This window comes from Grammomys surdaster, unplaced genomic scaffold (genome assembly GCF_004785775.1).
Source record: "Grammomys surdaster isolate TR1022 unplaced genomic scaffold, NIH_TR_1.0 128, whole genome shotgun sequence".
Lineage (NCBI taxonomy): Eukaryota > Metazoa > Chordata > Mammalia > Rodentia > Muridae > Grammomys > Grammomys surdaster.
The window spans coordinates 5,699,456-5,718,957 of NW_021604586.1; the positions used below are offsets into that span (position 1 = coordinate 5,699,456).

Below are 19,502 nucleotides of genomic sequence, written 5' to 3' on the forward strand. Positions count from 1 at the left end.
TACCATGTGGGGGACACAGTTTCACACCAAGGAAGCTCTGCTGTTGTAGTCTCCTGTCCTTCTGTCTGTTGGACAATGTATCCTGGACTTGTGTCTTTTGTCTGTTGGACAATGTATCCTAGTCTCTGTCCTTCTGTCTGTTGAACAGTGTATCCTGGTCTTGTGTCTTCTGTCTGTTGGACAATGTATCCTTTATTTTGTTTTTGTGTTTGTTTTTCTTTTTTTTGTTTGTTTGTTTGTTTGTTTTTTTCGAGACAGGGTTTCTCTGTGTAGCCCTGGTTGCCCTGGAACTCACTCTGTAGACCAGGCTAGCCTCGAACTCTCGAACTCAGAAATCCGCCTGCCTCTGCCTCCCAAGTGCTAGGATTAAAGGCAGGCGCCACCACTGCCCGGCTGTGTTTGTTTTTCAAGGCAGGATTTCTTTGTGTAGCCTAGGCTGTCTTGGAACTCCTTACATAGACCAGGCTGGCCTTGAACTCAGAGATCCACTCTGCCTTCCAAGTGCTTGAATTAAAGGTGTGTGCGAACACCACCCAGACAGGCATAGTGTACCTTGTATGTTCTGCTTTTGTGGCTTCCTGGAAGCTCTTTGCTGCCACGTCCTTCCTCTCACCATGCAGGGGTGTGGGTCCTCAGGACAGCCAGACCCTTTGTGCTCTGGGAGTACAGTCATCTCTGTATTTGCTCTTTCCCTTTTCTGCTTTCCTGGAATTTCATTTTAGAGCTTTGGTTCCTGCCCCATTCATTGTCTTGCTTACTTCTTTTTCAACATAATCATCTCCTTAAAGTATATGTATTCACGCCGTTCCATTCCTGGGTTGGAAGGTTCAGACTTCTCAGAGGGATTAAATGAATATACTTGTCTGTAGCCAACAGCAGCAGCTGTAGCTCTCCAGAGTCGCACAGGGCTGTAGAATGTCACTTCATGGCTGATGGTGATAGGAGGATGTGGTCATTCTCATAGCCTTTTCAGAGGAAAACTTTCCAAAGACCTTGAGATAACTTTCCTTGTGACAGAGGCGTTTAGTTCTAGGGATGTGTGTCCTAAGGACCAAGTTTGGTGTTGTGTATGAATATCAGCCATTAGACTGAGGGTTTAACTCAGTGTGCATCATGTGTTTGGTGTATGCAAGGCCCTAGATTTGGTCCTTAGCACCAAAAATAAATAATATGAGGTAAAAGAAAAATTGATGTAGGTCAGACCCAGTGGTGATTTCTGTGATAGGAGACATCCACACAGCAGACTATTACACAACCTTTATTAATAGTGGTAAGAGGTCTACTGTAAAGGAAAGAAGGTTCTAGAACATGGTGTAACTAAGTGTGCCATGCTAGACACAAAGTACCTCCCTGTTTTGCCTGCATCCCTACACACTGGGACACTCTTCTGATGGTAGGAATCACCCCATCTCCTCTGAAATCCTGACTCCGTAGTCAGAGTTGGAGCCCCAGAGTATTGTGTTTCTCGTCTCAAATCCAAGCTCAGCAGGTGATTTCCGTCCTCGGGGGCAACATTGCTGTGTCCAATGTGGTCACTTGAGAGGCCTGCCTGGCGCAGTCCCCTGCTGTGACAGTGCCCTGGTGTCTTCTTTACTCTGAGTGACATGGTTCACATCGTTTTCCCCCAACCCGGAACGGTTGGGAAAATCACTTCTTGGCTGGAGCCCACAAGTCACAGCTTGAGCCCTCGGTGCCACACACAAGCTGGCCAAGGCAGCTGACATCCCAGTCCTCCCAGCCACCTAGAGCCTCCCACTGCAGGCAGAGGGCTGCAGGACAGCAGGCTACCTGTCCCAAATGGATGGGGGTGCTACAGATAAGGTTGCAGCACCTTGCAGAGTTGATTGCAAGAGGGATGCTCACGTAGCCCGGTCCTCAGGCTCCTTTATTCCTGAGGAGGGTGCCCACTCTGCCCTCAGACCAATGTCGTCCACCCTTTGTGGCAATGGCCTGAAGTGCTGGTCAGCTACTTTCCCTGAAGGCTCCCAATCCGCTTTAAGGATACATAATTACTGTCCCGCCTCCAAGGGAGGGGAATTCCATGATGCTCTCTGCAGGACCCTCTGCCCCCTGTCCCTCCTCCATGACCCCACCCTGTGTGTGAGTTCAGAGAGGCGAATCCTGCTATGTTGGTGTGCCACATTTTCTTCCCTTTCCTTCTCCTCTCTTGTTTGCTTTGTGATAGTGTCTTACTTTATAGCTAAGCTGGCCTCAGATGTGTGATAATCCTCCCGCCTCAGCCCCTAAGTACTAGGATTGCAGGCACGAGCAGTCACGCCTGATTTTTTCTTTCTGTGTAATACTGGGGCTGGATCCCAGACCCTCACATGTGCTTAGCATGTGTTCTGTCACTGGACTGGGCTATCAGCCACCAGTTATGCTTTACCAAGGAAGTCACAGCTCTAGGAAGACTTGTCCAAAGCTCTAAGCAGATGGGCACTTTATACACATCTGTTCTCGGCCGGGAGCCACACATCAGTAGAAAGTTAGGTGCTGGTAGTGTGGAGTTGGTGCCTGGGGTAGCCAGGAAGGTGCGTCCTGGGCCATTCAGGGACCTGGTACTATTCTGGGTCAGTGCAGCATGTGGACGGTTGGTACAAATAACTGGTACATGGCTGGGGAGAGGTGTGGGCTACGTTGACCTGGAGGGGCTGGGTTGGTGCAGTTTGATAAAGGAGACACTCTGTGATACACAAGCCAGGACCGCTGACCTGGGGGCTGTGGGGAGAAGGTACCTGGGAGTAATGACAGTGTGTGGACCCTAGGTGGCGCTATGTGGCTCATACCTGACAGTGGAGTGGGTTTATCTCTGAGGTCTGTAAATGGGGAAGGGGGCCTGGGTGATAGAGTAGAGAGTGGAGTTAGGGTAGGAAAGATGAGGGGGCCAGAAGAGGCAGCTGCTGTGAACTTCCAGTCATTTCACATCTGAGAAGAAAGATCCTGGGCTGCTGTGTCTTGAGAATACACGAGAGACTCAAAGTTGTGCCAAAATCTTTTGGTTTGACACATGGTGCCTCAGAATGATAACCAGTGTCAGCCTCGGTGGCATCTGCTGCAGCGGGCTGGAAGGTCACTTCCCAGAGTGATGAGCTCTTCTGCTGGGTCTACACTATGGGACGAATGGCTTGTTAGGCAGAGAGAGAAGCTGAAGGGTCCAGAAACTTTCCTTCAGGCATAGAGTAATATCAGAGAGAGAGCGATAAGGAGGGCGTCTGATGTCTCCTTGCTGGTTTTAGTGCCTTTGTAACGTCCTGGGGCTGAAGAGATGGCTCAGTCAGTACAGTGCCTGCCCCACAAGCATGAGAATCTGTAATCACAGCACAGAGGGGTGGGGACAGAAGGGTCCCTGATGCTTGCTGGCCAACCAGTCTTCGGAATTGGTGAGCTCCGGGTTTAGTTGAGAGACCCTTGTCTGAAAAAAAAAATAATGTAGACCATCTGGAGAGATGACACTGTGTTCAAGAGTGAACTGCTTTTCAAAGGACCCAACTTCAGTTCCCATCACCCCCACCAGGTGGCTCACAACCTCCTGTAACTCCAGTTTCAAGGGATCCGATGCCCTCTTCTGGCGTCTGAAGGTATTGCATGCATGTGGTACACAGCGGTAGATGCAGGGAAACACACACACTGAAAGGGAAAACTAGATTTTAAGGAAGTGGAGAACAGCCACGGAGGAAGACAGCCATCACCAACTCACCTCTGTACAGATGTGCATGCCTGCACACACCCACAGATATGCACACGCGCGTGCATACAGTACGCACACATTTTTACATTATAGTTTTAACCACCTTTTCTTATTTGGAGAAGGAATTTGACCGTGTTGCCCAGATTAGATCTGAATTTCTGGGCTCAGGTGATCCTTCTGCCTCAGCCTCCAAAGACCACCATACTATGGCACTTTTTTTAAAAGCATGATTCTCAGTGATATTAAACATGTCACCATCTACACTACACTGAAATGTGTCCACTACCCAAAATGGAAATATGAACACCTGTGTGAGACACACAGGCCATGTGTTTCTGTCCCAGCCCCCAGGGTTCTACCCCTATGTGGAGGAACCAGGGGGTGGGGGACTGGCTGCTTTTACTTCTTTGGTGTCAAGGCTGTGCCCTGGTATAGTGACGTCAGTCCATCTTGTTGCCTAATTTTCCATGTCATGGCTTTGCCACGAGACTGACCGTTACCAACACAGGGTTATTTTGGACCTCTGCGGACAGCGCAGTGTACGGGGAGTGTGTTTCTGTACTCCTGGTTCTACGGTGTGTTTGTGGTTAGGTAATTTTAATGTCTCTTCCCCACACACCTGATGCTCTTCTGGGCTGTCCCCTCTGCTGACAAATCTTCTGGGACACCTTCAGTAGCAGCAGCAGGGACCTTGCTCTCCCTAAGATGAACCTGTACTTAATAGTCTCACAGACACGAGCTCTCTCCAGACCACGCTTCCTCCTCTCTGTCACCTCTTTCTGAAGGTTCCCCAGGGTCACAGTGGACTCTACTTCACTGTCTCAGAATCCAGACATGGGAGACAGAGACTTTGTTTTGGCTTTGTTGTTGTTGTTTGTTTTTGTTTTGTTTGTTTGGGTTTTGTTTTGTTTTGCTTTTCGAGACAGAGTTTCTCTATGTAGCCCTGGCTGTCCTGGAACTCACTCTGTAGATCAGGCTGGCCTCGAACTCAGAAATCCACCTGCCTCTGCCTCCCAAGTGCTGGGACTAAAGGTGTGCACCACTACTGCTGGGCGAGACAGAGACTTTGAACATGCCCGTTGGTGAGGTCAATGTATGGCCTCACTGTGGTCCCCTACCTCTATGTCCAGGTAAACACACTCAGGTTTCACTTTCAAAGAGAGGATCTGAGAGAGGCAGGTGAATGTGGATCTTCCACACACCCGTCACCCACATCCCGCCTCAGGAGCTCACCTCTCTCTCCTTTGTCTCCCCAGGGACCTACCAGGGCCAATGGGTTGGTGGCATGCGCCAGGGCTACGGTGTGCGGCAGAGTGTCCCTTATGGCATGGCCGCAGTCATCCGCTCGCCCCTGAGGACGTCCATCAACTCCCTGCGCAGCGAGCATACCAACGGGGCAGCGCTGCACCCGGATGCCTCCCCGGCAGTGGCCGGCAGCCCGGCCGTGTCCCGTGGTGGCTTCGTGCTGGTGGCCCACAGTGACTCGGAGATCCTGAAGAGCAAGAAGAAAGGACTGTTCCGGCGCTCGCTGCTGAGTGGCCTGAAGCTGCGCAAGTCTGAGTCCAAGAGCAGCCTGGCCAGCCAGCGCAGCAAGCAGAGCTCCTTCCGCAGCGAGGCGGGGATGAGCACAGTTAGCTCCACAGCCAGCGACATCCACTCCACCATCAGCCTGGGCGAGGCGGAGGCTGAGCTGGCCGTCATCGAGGACGACATCGACGCCACTACCACTGAGACCTACGTGGGTGAATGGAAAAACGACAAACGCTCGGGCTTCGGTGTGAGCCAGCGCTCGGACGGGCTCAAGTATGAGGGCGAGTGGATCAGCAACCGCCGGCACGGGTACGGGTGCATGACCTTCCCGGATGGCACCAAGGAGGAGGGGAAATACAAACAGAACGTGCTCGTGAGCGGCAAGCGCAAGAACCTCATCCCACTGCGTGCCAGCAAGATCCGGGAGAAGGTGGACCGGGCCGTGGAGGCAGCCGAGAGGGCGGCCACCATCGCCAAGCAGAAAGCCGAGATCGCCGCGTCCAGGTAGGGTTGGGCAGTGTCCTGCAGAACCTGAGTTTTGGTCGCCAGCAGGTGTTCATGACCTCCTCTGCCCGTCCATGCTGTGCCCTGTGTGACGCCTGCATGCTGTTCCTCTATCTGCTCCCCCAACAGGGTCTTGGTGTTCCTCGGAGGCCCTCAGAAGGTGGTCATAGGCAGAGCAAACTTGGGGACCTGCTGCCTCTAAAACAGGGCAAGAGGGAGTCAGGGAGACAGGGAGGGGATGCCTCTTGTCTCTGTGTGTCTAAGTATGTTTTGTTCCTGTATACTGCCGATAAATGGATACAATGTAGGTGACACTCTGCTTCAGGGACACAGGAGAAGGCTGGGAGGAACCTCAGTACCCCAGATCTGAGGTTCCTCATGGACCTCAGGAGAAACCTCTTCCAAGGGAACAGAACAGCTAAGGGGTTCACGTGAGGCTTGGCGTTTTGAGCCAATAGCTGTCCCACTCTGCTTATGGGGCATTTAACGTATGGCTCAGATGGACTACCAGGCCCCAGGGAATAGGTACCGAGGTGACTGTGGCCGAGCATCGCATGGTGTTCTCTCTCTGCATGTGTCAGTGCAAGCCTCAGGGCTTGAGAAGGTGTCCCAGGGTGGTTCCCTGAAAACCACATAGGCAAGTGTAGGAACCTGGGCTGGTCTCAGCCAGTCTTGAGAGGTTGCAGCCCAGAAGCCATATTCTCAAGCTTGAGGATGCTGCCCTATAGGGAGCTCAGAGCTTGCCTGGGTGCTCCTGGGCTCTGCTGTGATGCACCTCTTTAATAAAAAAAAAAGATTTATTTTATGTATATGAGTACACTGTCACCCTCTTCAGACACACCACAAGAGGGCATCAGATCCCATTACAGATGGTTGTAAGCCACCATGTGGGTGCTGGGAATTGAACTCAGGACCTCTGGAAGAACAGTCAGTGCTCTTAACCACTGAGCCATCTCTCCAGCCCCATGATGCACCTCTTAGATGGCTTTGTGAAGGTGTTGCCCAGGATGATCGTCTGAGCCAAACTGCTACCATCTTCCCTAGATCACTTGTGTCTGCTTGCAAATGATCGATCATCGTGGCTTGGCTTGTTAATTGCTGACCTTCCCTTAGTAGGAGGGCCATAAGACCCCCCAATAGCAGCCTGCTTTTCTGTCCTAATTGCAGGTGGCCTCTCGGTCTTGGGGGCGGGACTAGGGTATGTAAGTAAGAAAAGATCAGAGCAGAGGTCCCGTACCTGAGCTTATGTGGATGCTAACACTCATGCTGAGTAAAGACTTTCCAAAGTGGCCATCTGGGGAGAGCACCCACATTCCTTTCAGTACCCCGCACCCAGGTTCTATAAGGAAGCATAATAAATGTGTTGGCTCCCCAGGGTGACCTCTGGTGGTATGTACCTTGCTTGGTTTGTTGTCAGGACCTTAGAGGTAGATGTTTGCCTCCCCCTTCTGCTACAGAAGAAGCCAGAAGTCTCTGTCATTCCCAGATTGAGAACCTGGGGACCAGCAGCCACTCCTCAGGCCTCAGTCTCCTGAGCCAGTGGCCTCAGGACATATGTGTCTATCTGGAAACTTTCTGAGGCATGGATGAGCCTCGAGGAAGCTTTTAGACTATAGGAGTCGAAGGTTTGCTGGTTCTGGACAACTTTGATCATGGTACAGAGCACAGGTGTCAGCTGAGGCCTGATGGTGAGACACGCCTGTCCCCTGTAGTGTCTGTGGTCTAAAGGGGAACACAAGAACTCTTAAAAGACTGAAGGGAAGACAGAATTTCTACCTCAGTATTGAGGTCTGATACTGCTCTGTCTTAACCTTGCCCCCAACAACCCCATCACCTGGCAGTGACGGTTAATGATGGGTGTGGCTGTTCACCTGGGATTTTGGGAACCTGCTAGATTCAGGTGGTTTTACTGTCATCCACAAAGCCTCTACTTTATACAGAAAGGTGGGAAGTGACAGCCAGAGGACAGCGGTGCCAGCTGAAAGCTGACCCGGGCACCCTACATTCCAGGCATCCAGTGAATGAGCTGCCAGTTCCTCTTGCTGTCTGCCTTGTAATTTGGGACCCTGGTGGGTAAGGGACAGTTCAGAGGCTGGGGGCACTTGCGATGGCCCTGTGAGGTACCAGGTGGATTATTTTCTTTTTTCTTATTTTGAAGTAAGGCCTATGTAGCCCTGGCTATCCTGGAGTTCACTATGTAAACCAGGCTGGACCTAAACTCAGAGATCTCTGCTTATCTCTGCCTCCCGAGTTCTGGGATTAAAGGCATGCGCCACCACGCTCAGCGTCAGATGTGTTCTTGAATGAGGAGGGTCTGAGACACGTTGGGGATCTTCCACAGCCCTGATGTCTCATGCAGCCCACCGCCAGATCCCCAGTGTTAGGAATGGGAACATGGGACCCAGGATAGTTTCTGTATGGGTGCCATGGAGCACTGGGTGAAGCTGTCTCCCTGGAACAGGGAGTGGTGCTAGACCTAGGTGCATTCAGGGAGATTCCCTGTGGTCAGTGTTTCTCTCTGAGCCTCAGTTCTCTCATCTGTGGCAGAGGAGCCATGTTGTTCCCAGTCCCTGCCCCTGGCCTGCCTTCCCCAGAGTGAGAGCGTGCTGAGCTGCATGGGGCTGGCACACAGTTGGCATGCTTTGGGAAAGCCCAGGGGCAGGGCTAAGGGGACAAGAGGGACTCAGAGAAGTTGGGGTCCACCTGGGAGCTGTGACCACACAGCTCTGAGTGAGTCACCACCCACTCAGCTCCCAGCCAGCTAGTCAGTGTACCTGTCCCTTTTGGTATCTCTGTTGTTCTCCTAGCAGGCAAAGGACAGGTGGAGGGAGGGCTCAGGGAAAAGACGTGTGTACCTTTGTGCACCTGGGCACCAGCAGAAACACACACACACACACACACACACACACACTCCTACCTAGTCTGTTGAAGCCCTGAAGAACATCCATTCCCCCCATTGGCTACCTGGGTCCAGGCTTGTTTTCTGCATAGTTAAGGTCACAGAGAGGGCCCGGTTCTGTTACCTTATTGGAGGCATGGCCATAAGATGAGACGGGCCCTGATTCTGTGTTTACACAGCTGGGATTTCAGAGTCTTTTGAGAAAGATACCAGTTGATAGGAGTACCCCCTCCCAGGCGACCTCCACATAGTGTGTGACCCACAAGGTATAGCATATGCAGGTATGCAGAGCCCCTTAGTCTCCCCCTGGGCAGTCTTCAGTTACTGGAACGGGCAAAGTTGTGGGATCTGGCCTAAGGGTGGCTGACAGGAAAGACAGGAGGCACCAGACCCTCACCGGTCACCAGGAACCAGCTTCTTAGATACTGACCTTGAAAATAGCAAGAACCTGTTCTCAACTCTATAGTCACTGCCAAATGGCCAGGGCAGGCTGCTCTCTGAGCAAAGGTTCCTACCAAAGGAGGAAGTTCATCATGTGAGGCTGGGTCTATGGTTGGCCCCATCATCGTTGCTAATATCGCCTCAGCACTGTCCTGAATGCTGACTCCTGGTGTCTCCTGCTGGAGGTAGAGAGGCAGGGCAGGGCTATCTAGAAGGCAAGCCACCACCCAGGCTGGAAGCCTGAATCTCTGTCTTCTACATCCTCCCAATGGGCTTAGAATGTGGGGACCAAGAAGGAACCAGAGGCCAATGTTGAAAGGGAAGAGGTGTCAAATGATTGGCAGAACCTTGGGTCCAGCGAAAGCCACCAAGGGCTGTGCTGCCATGGCAGAGCGGGTTCATCCCCGGGGTCGTCACTGTTACCATGGAGATGACAGAGAGTCTAAGAAGCTGGTTCCTGGTTGGGTGGTGAGGGTCTCATAGGTGGCTCCATTCTGAACCTGCAGGTCAGGCCTATTCCAGTAGGGTGTAATGAGAAACTGCCCCTAGCATCCTTGGTAGACATTCCAGGCCATCTTGGCAAAGGCTGGGGAGTAGCTCTGAAGGGTGCCATAGGCCCCTTGGGGAACCCCTCTAGAGACTTCTCTTGGTGGAGATGGGGAATCCCTGGCACCTTGAAGTGCCCTTTAGATGGAGAACTGGGGCTGGAGAAATGCTCGGTGGTTAAGGGGACCCGAGTTCTGTTGCCAGCATCCCCGTCAGGCAGCTCACAACCACGTACAGTTCCAGCTCAAGGGGATCAGATGCCCTCCTCTGGTCTCCATGGGTACTGCATGCACACATGCACATAAGTGAGAAATAAAATGTCTTTAAATGCAGTACTGCTCCTGGGGTGGGAAGGGAGGTGGGTGTGTACACTTGGGAAGAGGCCTGCTCAGGAGAGTGTCCAACCCTTGCTGTCCCCCAGTAAGATGGTCAAATAGCACGTCTTTGCTCATAGATCTGTATGACGTCACCATGAGCCATCTTGGGCTAAGCCTCTCCCCCAGCACTGCATGTGAATGCTATGCACCTTCTCATCCATACATTTTCCTGTGGTCAACTGTGGTCTGCCTGGCAGTATCTTGAGGAAAATTCCATAAGTAAATAATTCATGATCCCCCCCCCTTTGGGGTGGGCTGGCCCCCCACCCCCCGTGTACCCATAGGTTTTTCCACTGTGCACCGTTATGAGATGCACAGCGGTGTCTGGCACAGTCCCGCTTCCTCCTTCCCAGGCCGTGACTCATTCTGTGATTTGTTCCTGTCCAGCATATCCACGCATGTATGATACCCACCCATGAGCCACGAGTTGCTGCCTTCAAGTGACCCTATTTGACTCAGTAGAGTGGCTGTCCTGTCACTAATAGTTATCATCATGTTCTCACAGGTACCCAGAATAACTAACTCTACAGACAGGGCTGAGGGCCAGAACCTGAGATCCCAGTGCTCCCTGCCATATCACACCCTTTCGTAACTTGCTTTACAAGGCACAGTGTCTGGTGCTCTGAGCCCGTCCCTTCTCCCTTGTCCAGGAGTCTCCACACTGGCGCAGCCTAGTGTGCACGTTTCCTCGCCATCTGAGCTGTGGGTGTTCCACGTTGCTGGAGCCCTCCCTCAGTTAGAGTGTTCTAGGCGTTTCTGATCTTCCAGTCGTGGACTGAGGCTGCACTGGCCATCCATCTACCCACCCTGTTTCTGTACCACTCTCCCCATAGCCTTACAATCTGCTGAGGGACACACACTGTGAACCCATGGTGGATGTCGCTCCCAGGAGGAGGTGGTGTGCTCCTAGGTTAGTGGCTGTGTCCCGAGGAGCTGTGTAGATGTGTACTACATCTCAAGCCCAGAACCTGCAGCTGTGCCACCTCTCAGGACAAAAGTACTGTGGAGATGTTGTTAAGGGTGTGGAAGGGGACGATTATCCCCTCAGGTGGCCCTGTTTTGTCACAGGGTCTTCCTGTGAGGCAGGCAGTGAAAGCAGAGTCTAGTGCTGCCAAGTACAAAGAGGCCAGGTGCCAAAGAATGCAAGCAACTTCTAGTGTTGGGGAAGTTAAGGGAGAGGATTTCCCTGGAGCCAATCTGGATGGGACCAATCAAGCCACACCCTGATTTTGGCTCTTCTGTATTTTGGCACATCAGCACAGCAGGTGTAGTTTAATTATAGTGGCCAAAGGAGGTGTATGCGTTTGCCATCCTGACCACAGACCTGTCTGTGTCTGAGTACCTCCTAAGAATGTTCAGATCCCCCACCCCACCGGCTGTGCTGGCCCACAGTATAGCTTCCTGGTCTAGGATTGGGCTCCTGCCCCCATGGGAAGTCGTTCATACATCTGGCGGGCAAAGGCTCGTTCATCTGTTTGGGCTTGGCCTTGCAACATGCAACTGGACAGGGTGGGTAGGGTTTTAGCATCCTGGGAAATGACTAGACACAGGGGCAGCTGAGGAGGGGACACTAAAGGCTGGTATACTCTCCAGGGCTCTGAGTTTACTCAAAAACCTCAGTTCTGTCTCAGAGATCTGAGAGATCTTGACCTTGGGTTGTGTCTGGCACCTTCTGTGGTAATTCTCAGAACCTGGGCAGCCTCTGCCCATGCCAGCGCCACCTCCTGGTCCCCACCCCGAAGCCTCTCACCTTGCTGCAAACAGTCAGATCCTATTGTTGGAAGCCACAGTTAGGACAGGTGTCATACACCCTGCCTATGGAACTGCTGGTCACATGGTAGTCTAGGCTCTCTGCGCAGCATCAAACAGCTGTCACCTGGATTCACAGAGGCACCACAGGCACCAGAAGGATTCAGCTGGAGCCGCCTGTGTCCAGAGGCTCACAGGGCCCGAGAGTCCTGCAGTCCTGAGCAGGTGGAGGAGCTGTGGGACCTGGGCCCATGACATTCTCCTTTTGCCACATGAACTTGTTTAAAAGATCCCTGGGATGGTACCCCATGGGATCTCAGTGGCCTGTCCTAGGAGTCGGTGACATTATGGTGTCTCCTCCGCATCCAGCCTGACCCTCCAACTCAATCCCTTTTTCCGACTTGTCTCTCGAAGGTGCGAAGTGGCTCCGAGTGTCTGTGACCTCAGCAGGTGCCTGAACTCCTGGGCCTTGCCTTCCTCTCCATAGGTTGTCAAGTGGAGACTGGAACCACAAGCTAGATGACGTGTCCGTGGTGTGCAGTGTGGACATTCTGGGGTCAAGCTGACCCCAGTGGACTCGGCTTCAACGTACAGGCATTTATTCTGGTCTATGCTCCTGTGCCCCTTGTTCCCACCTGAGGACAAGACCAGGGTCTCAGAGGCAGTGGCAACTTGTCCTACATACAGTCAGCTGTCCCTTCCCTGGGCCTACCTGTGCCTTCCACAGGGAGTTGGCAGCTCTAACCGGTGGTTCACACGACCCCAGAAGGGGCTGTGCCAGAGCCTCTTACTGCAGCTGCCAATTCTCTGGGGTGCTGGTGTACATGGCCACTAGGCCTGGCTCATGTTTTTTTGTGAAGTTAATGGTGGATTTTGCTGTGACATCTGACAGGGCAGGCAGGTCCTGGGGTCGTCCCACACACCGCTGCTCCAGCCACACAGACTCTTCTGGAAGCCCCTCCATCCTGCTGAAAGGTCTCATGGCACATGCTGGGCAGTCAAAGCAGCAGGAACCGTCTGGGTGGGGTTCTAGAAGCTGCTGTGGGTGGAGCCATGTATGTTCTTCTCCTCAGGACCAGGGCGGGGCCTGCTGTTCCTGCTGGGTGGTTCTGGGGTTCTCAGGATTCCAAGGTTCCATAGCTTGTGGCCCTGCCACTTTGATTTCTGCCTCTGTCCCTTATGTTCTATCTCTCTCTGTCTCTGTCTCTTTCTGACTCTCTGTCTCTCTCTGTCTCCCTCTTCCCTTTTATGGGGAGTGTGCCACAGTGCTGTGTGAAGGTTGGAGGACCCCTGTATAGAGTCAGTTCTCTCCTTCCTCTTTTATGTAGGTTGTGGGGATTGAACTTAGGTAGGTCATCAGGCTCTTATGACAAGTGCCTTTACCTGCTGAGCCATCTCACTAGCCCTGTCAGGACCACTGGAGTCCAGAGCGGTCTCATGTTAATTATTTCTGCAGTGACCTGTGTGTCCCAGGAAGGCTGTACCAGGGCTGCAGGCTGGCGGGGAGTGAGGCACTATTGCACCTGCCTCTTGCCTGCTACTCTTCGACAGCCCAGCCAGCTCCTCTGTGCAGTGGGCCGTCCCTCCACCACTTGCTATGATTCCTGTAGGCCAAGGTGCCTGCTGCAGTGGTGTCCCCAAGACTCAGAACCAGGAGCTGGCCCTGGCCCCTCGCTGCCCACATAAGCCATGTTTGTGTTCCGTGTGCCTGGCTTCTAGTCTTTGTGCTTCTTGCTGATGGGGCTCTGTGAACATCTTCATATTCCCACAGAAGGTGTGTGTGCATGTGTGTGTGCATGTGTGTGCATGTGTGTACATGCGTGTATGTTTATGTATGTGTGTGCATGTGTGCATTTATGTGTATGCATGTGTATGTGTGTATATGCCGTGTGTGTATGTGTGTGCATGTATGTGTATGCTTATGTATGTGTGTATGTATGTATGCATGTGTATGTGTGTGTATGTTTATGTATGTGTGTGTGCATTTATGTGTGTGTGTGTGTGTGTGTGCATGTGTGCCTTTGTGCAGCCATCCTGATGGTTCAGTGGAGTGAGGCAAGTTCAGCTCCGCCCCTGGAAGTTTGCACCACTGCCTGTGGTCCTGGCCTTTCCCAGTGCTCACCCTGTGTCTTTAGTGCCCCACTCCCTCGAGACTCAACACCGAGGCCTGTGTTGTCATCTGTAGACTAGGATGGCCTCTGCTCCCCGTGGGGAGCCGCTGCCTCCGCTTGCCTTGTCAAGCTTAGGCTCTTCCAGTTGGAGGCCGAAGGGAGAGGCAGGCAGAGATGAAAGGAGCCGAGTGGGACGCAAAACAACTCACTGCCCTTGGTCTCCCAGGCTTAAGTCTGTGTTTATGTTGTGTAACCGAGCTCTGGAACCCATGATTCTAAGGGATTTTAAAGTATAACGGACAACTTGGGGTTCCACCCGTCTGTGTGTAGAGTGCAGTCAACGATGTAATCAGGACATGGTCTCGAGGACAGAATCCCAGGGCAGTTAGCTAAAGCAAAATGGCCCTTGGTTAGCTCCCCCTGCTGGAGTGTACTGCAGGCACAGCTGCAGACACTGGGGCTCTCTCTCCTCCCAGTTGTTTCCTCTGTGCTCTGTGTCACCATCCAGAAGGTTCTCAGCATGAGGTAGAGAAGGCTGGCAGGTGTGTTTGCTCACACACCTGACGGCTCTCAACCTTTGCAGGAAGGAGATGTCCGTTCACTCCCAGAGCCTTACAGACATTCTCCTGGAAGCTCCCGTGCTTATACAACATGGGGCTAGTCACTTTCAATTTCCCCATTGCTCCAGGGAAGGAAAGTCTGGTTGTAGCTAGCAGTCTGTCGCAGTGGAGGTATGGAACCTGAAGTTGGGGGGGGGGGGGGGGAACATGGTGTCTGCAGACAGGAAGTGGGGCTGAGTTATCGCACCAGTGACCCCTGACTTCCTCCAGCAAGGCTCCACCGCTTCAAGGTTACACATCCTTCCAAAAACAGTGCACACAGCTGGAACCAGGTGTCCGAGGGAGGAGCCCGGGGGAGGAGCCCGAGGGAAGAGCCCGGGAGTGCTCTGTCCGTGGTGCTGAAAGATGCCTAGCGGCTCAGCCAATCCTAGAATAGAGCCAAGGCCATAGGCCAACATGGTTAGAGCCCCATTTATGGGCCAGTATATCCTGCCTACATCTCAGGACAACCTTATCACCTCAGATACACAATCATCCCCACTCTGTTCCCAGTGTGGAACTATAGTCTGATTCCTGTCTCTGTGGGCTTTTCATATTTCAGCATCTTACCCCTAGAGGCCTTTTGTTCACGTTTTTTTGGTCCACATCACGTTCTCACTGGTCATTCCTGTTGATGACTGGGTGATATTCTATGTAGTTTCTGACCTGTTCATTATCCCTTGAACTCTTGGCCTGTATCTACTCTTGTCTACTGTGGACAAGGCTGACTTGAACTTTCATGGACATACGTGCAGTTTTTCTGAATCTTGTGGTGTCTTTGCTGATCTGCTTCTGCAGCTGTTGGGTTGACATGGTGTGACTCTCTCCATCCCTTGCCAGCACTTGGTGTTGGCCGTCTTCTCTATCCCGCCATTTCAGTGGGTGGGAAATGGTGTCTTATTGTGGGTTTGTAGCTCAGACTGACCTTGAACTTATGATCCTTGTACCTCAGGTGTGTCGCTCAGCCTAGCTTCGACCTGCATTTCCATACGGCCAGTGGTATTACGCATCTTTCTGTGTGTTTATGGGTCATGTTATACCTACTCGGAGAAAATCATTCATTTTGGTGTTTTAGTAAATATTTGCATTCTCTAAATGTTGGTTAAATTCATCTAAGTTGCAACCAGGCTCCCTGACATAAGATCGGGCTCCTTGAGAGTATAATGCTGCCTGACCCTGTGCCCTGGAACACACGAGAGGACACTGCAGTAGTGTTCCTTTCAGGAACAGGGACAGACACCTAACTCTGAGCTCTCCCTGTAGGCTTGTCTTGGGTGCCCTCCGAGACGCAAGGCTCAGGGAATGAGGCAGATCCCCCAGCAGGCAAAGCCATCTCCACTCTAACTCCATGGGGGAAGAAGCAAGCCCAAAGCTGCCTCCCCTCAGGGCCTGTCCGTGCTAGGCAGAGCTGCTCCCTGAGGTCAAGTGCCCAGGTCTTTAATAACTCACCACTGAATGTGACCCCAGCTCACACTGTGATTTCAAGAAGGAGGAGAGAGAAGGTACAGCCATCTTGTGAGGACACTTGGTTGCTAGGAAACGTGGTCCTAATCTAAACAGGGTCCAGGTGACTGTTGGTGGTTTTAGGACAATGAGTTACAGGGGAGCAACTGCTATGGGAAACAGACATATTTGCCACCCTGACTAGGAGTAGTCACTCAGGGCTTGTGTCCCTCAATCCACAGTCTTTCCTGGGCCCCTGGCTGCCCCATCTCTATAAGGGTCACAATACCTGGCCCCCCTGCCGGTAATAGCTCCCTTGCTCAGCCCCTTGTTTTCTGAGCACAGAGTCTGTGTGTCACCTTGGGCCTCTGGCTTGGACCAGACTGGGTCAGGGTAGATGGAGTGAGTGTGAGTGGGTGTGTTAGATTTCCCTGAATCACAGAGCTAAGAGACAGCCAAGGCAGGCTGTCTCCAAACCCAGAGCAGATGGCCAGCTGGGGCCTTCCGTTCTGTTTTTCTTCTGAGGACAGAGGTGAGGGTAGTCCACCTGTCTCCAGCCCTTGCCTCTGTTGCTCTCTCTCCGTGTCTGCCTCTGCCTCTCCTTAAATTTTCTTTCCTTCCATCCTCCCTTCCCTCCTCCCTCCCTTTCAACCCCTTCTTCCTTAGCTGTCTCTCTGTTCCCGCTCCCTCCATTCTCTCTCCATCCCTCCCCCCTTCTTCACCTGTGGATTCCCATCATGAAACCAGGAGGGCCACAGCGAATCGAGCCTGGCCCTCTGCCATCAACTGACAGCTGCATGTAGGGTGTTTATGAGGAGCCGGTTCCTGGCAGATGGAAGGAAGTGATTGGCTGATGTGGCTCCTTTTCACAGCCCTGAGGCCTCCCCTTTCCAGCCCCAGGGGTCTGTTAGTGATTTTCTCAGCAGGGCAGCCCGATGGCTGGCGCCTTGAGAAGCAATTAGGCGAGGTAGCTGAGTGAGGGAGCTATTACCCGCAGGGCTCCACAGTCAGCGTGACCTCAGTTACCAGTCAGCTGTGCCCAGCTGGAGCACCCACAGCAGGCCCAGACACCCCGCCCTGGCGTCGCAGCCTGCCCCTTGTGGAGAGCAGCTGTTGGAGAGGCCAGGGTGATGGCGCCACGCTATCACTGATAGACCGGTAGTGGCTACGGAGGACACTGGGTTGAAAAGGATTAGAAGGCCAGATCTGGGTGGGAAGCCAGCCAGCCTCTGTTGATAAGGAGCCTCTGTTAGAGGCTCACCAAAGGCTGCCTCTAGGGGAGCTTGTGTGTTGTCTCTGGGCTGTGTTGGCTTAAAGTTCCCAGGTGTCCCAGCATGGGGTGTGTATGTGGTATGCATGTGTGTTCACATGTGTGCCTTCTATGTGTATGTAGTTTGCATGTGTCTGTGAGTATGCTCAGCAGTGCCTCTGTGTGTGTGCATGTGTGCACATGTGTGTTCACAGGTCTGTAAGTGCGCCCACCCACCCTCTGTGTATGTGAAGGCCAGAGCTTAATGATGTCTTCCTGTATTGCTCTTGACACCCCCACCACCACCACCACCATCTCCCTAGCCCTGTGGCATTTTATCTGCAGTTTTTAGAAATCGTGGCTAAAGGAGCCATGGAGGTTGCTCGCAAGCACAAGGACCTGAGCTCATCCCCAGGAGCTCCATACAAAGGCAGGCGTGGTGGCTCATGCTTGTAATCCCACAGCAGGGGCGGTGGAGGCCGGGATGCCTGAGGCTCACTGGTCAGCAATCCTAGCTTAATCTGCAGTCTTGGGCCAGGGAGAGACCCTGTCCTAAAGAGCAAAGTAGATGTTAACGGAGGAAGATGCCCAGCGTTTGGCCTCTACGTGTGTGCACTTGTGAGAACACGCACACATGAGAATTTTTATAGAATGCACAGAACAAAATGGTACCCTTAGTCATTGTTCATCGAATCACACACACACACATGCACACACGCATGCACACACGCACGCACGCACGCACGCACGCACGCACGCACGCACATACGCGCACACACACACAACCATAACCAGCATCTGCCTTCAGAGTGAAGCCTTTGTCCCCATTAAACATGGCTCTCCTCTAACTCTCTAACCTGCTGGCACCATAAAAGCTGGGGTTCTAGGGATGGCAGGGCTGAGGAAAACGTGCCTCCCCCGTCAATGGTGACTACCAGGGTGTCTGCTCAGATCGGGGAGAACCCCTGCCCGATGTCAGGGTTCCAGCAGGCCTGGCCGGGTGAAATGAGGATGCACCCCCATGGGTTTTGAGTTTTGGGGTTTAGTTTTGGGTTTTGAAGCAAGGTCTCCCTTATGTATAACAGGTGCGTCCTGACCTTGCCATCCCTCTGCCTCAGCCTCTGTGCCTCCTTTAACCCCTTTCCTAGCAGCTGTGACCTGTGGGGGCCCTTTCTCTACTTACCAATCCTCAGGAGCTCCTTTTGCTGCAGGTCCCACAGGGCCTGGCACCACCAATCACACCTGCCCCTCGAAGTCCTCAGTTTCTACTCCTCTGTCACTCTAAGGATGCTGACGTGGAAGGACACAGAAAATTCTAACATGGGACTGACATTCAAGGATATCACCAAAGCTTCAATATTATTTTTTTGTTACTGTCTTGGGGTTGCCAAGGACTGAGCCCAGGCCTTGTGCAAGCAGGGCAGGCTCTCCTACGCCAAGACCCAGCCTGTGATCATGACAGCTGTATGGGCAGTTTCCAGTCGATGCTTGTTTGAAAGATGAATATTTACCCCAAGAAGAGATCAAGGACTCCTCATGCAATGCAGACTGTGTGTCTCCCTCTGTGCAGGCTCATGCCACCCGTGTCTGAAGACACAGTGTGTACCTCTGCACACTGGCTTCACGCACTCTCTTCTTATGGCATCAGGACTGGTCACCTGTGTCAGCCTGCCCTCATCACGACCACTCCTCAGCATCCCCACAAACTAGGGTCATTTCCAAGTTCAGTGGACACATTGGTGGTGTTAGTGTTGTTGAGCCTGCTGTGTTTCTACCAGCTTCCCATCCTCCCCGGTCTCTGCCAGCCCCGCCCACACAGCCCTGTCATTGGATGATGTAGTGCCAGTTTCCTGCCCATGCAGTGATGTCACACAGGCATCTACTTGAGCGGTGTTCCTATCCTGTGACATGTGTGGGAATGGCCTTGTGTTGCAAAGTCACATGAAAGTGTCCAGGGGTTGAAAATAAATGCCTCCCACTGGGGCCTAAGCTCTGGGTGCTGGCCAGGCCTGTGCTGCTTCCAAGTCTCGAGCACTTGAGGGGTGTGATGAGAAGCAGGAGGCAAATGGAGGCCTGTGGGTGAGACAAGGACTGTTGCTAGGCTCCCCCTAGGCATACACCACCCGAGGGGTGCTCCCATATTCTGGCTGGGCTTGCGCAGGTCCTAGTGAGTGAAGTCCAAGTTTGGGGTAAAAGGCTAGGCCTTACCTGGAATTCTGGGAGAAGGCCCTCTCCCGGGGTCCCTCCTGTGGGGCTCATTTGAAACATGAATCCACTTCTTTATTTAGTTAGCTAGTTAGGTTTTTTAGATAGACTCATGCCATGTAGCTCTGGCCAGCCTCAAACTGGCAGTAATCCTCCTGCCT

At 52.7% G+C, this 19,502-nt stretch overlaps 1 protein-coding gene across 1 annotated transcript in view; it reads left to right on the top strand.

Moving 5' to 3' along the window:
- Jph3 (junctophilin 3) overlaps positions 1-19,502 on the top strand; it is a 63,320-nt gene that overhangs the window by 18,130 nt on the left and 25,688 nt on the right. The window contains exon 2 of the mRNA XM_028752993.1: positions 4,945-5,722. Coding sequence (XP_028608826.1) covers positions 4,945-5,722 — 778 coding nt within the window. The remainder of the gene's footprint in view (positions 1-4,944; positions 5,723-19,502) is intronic.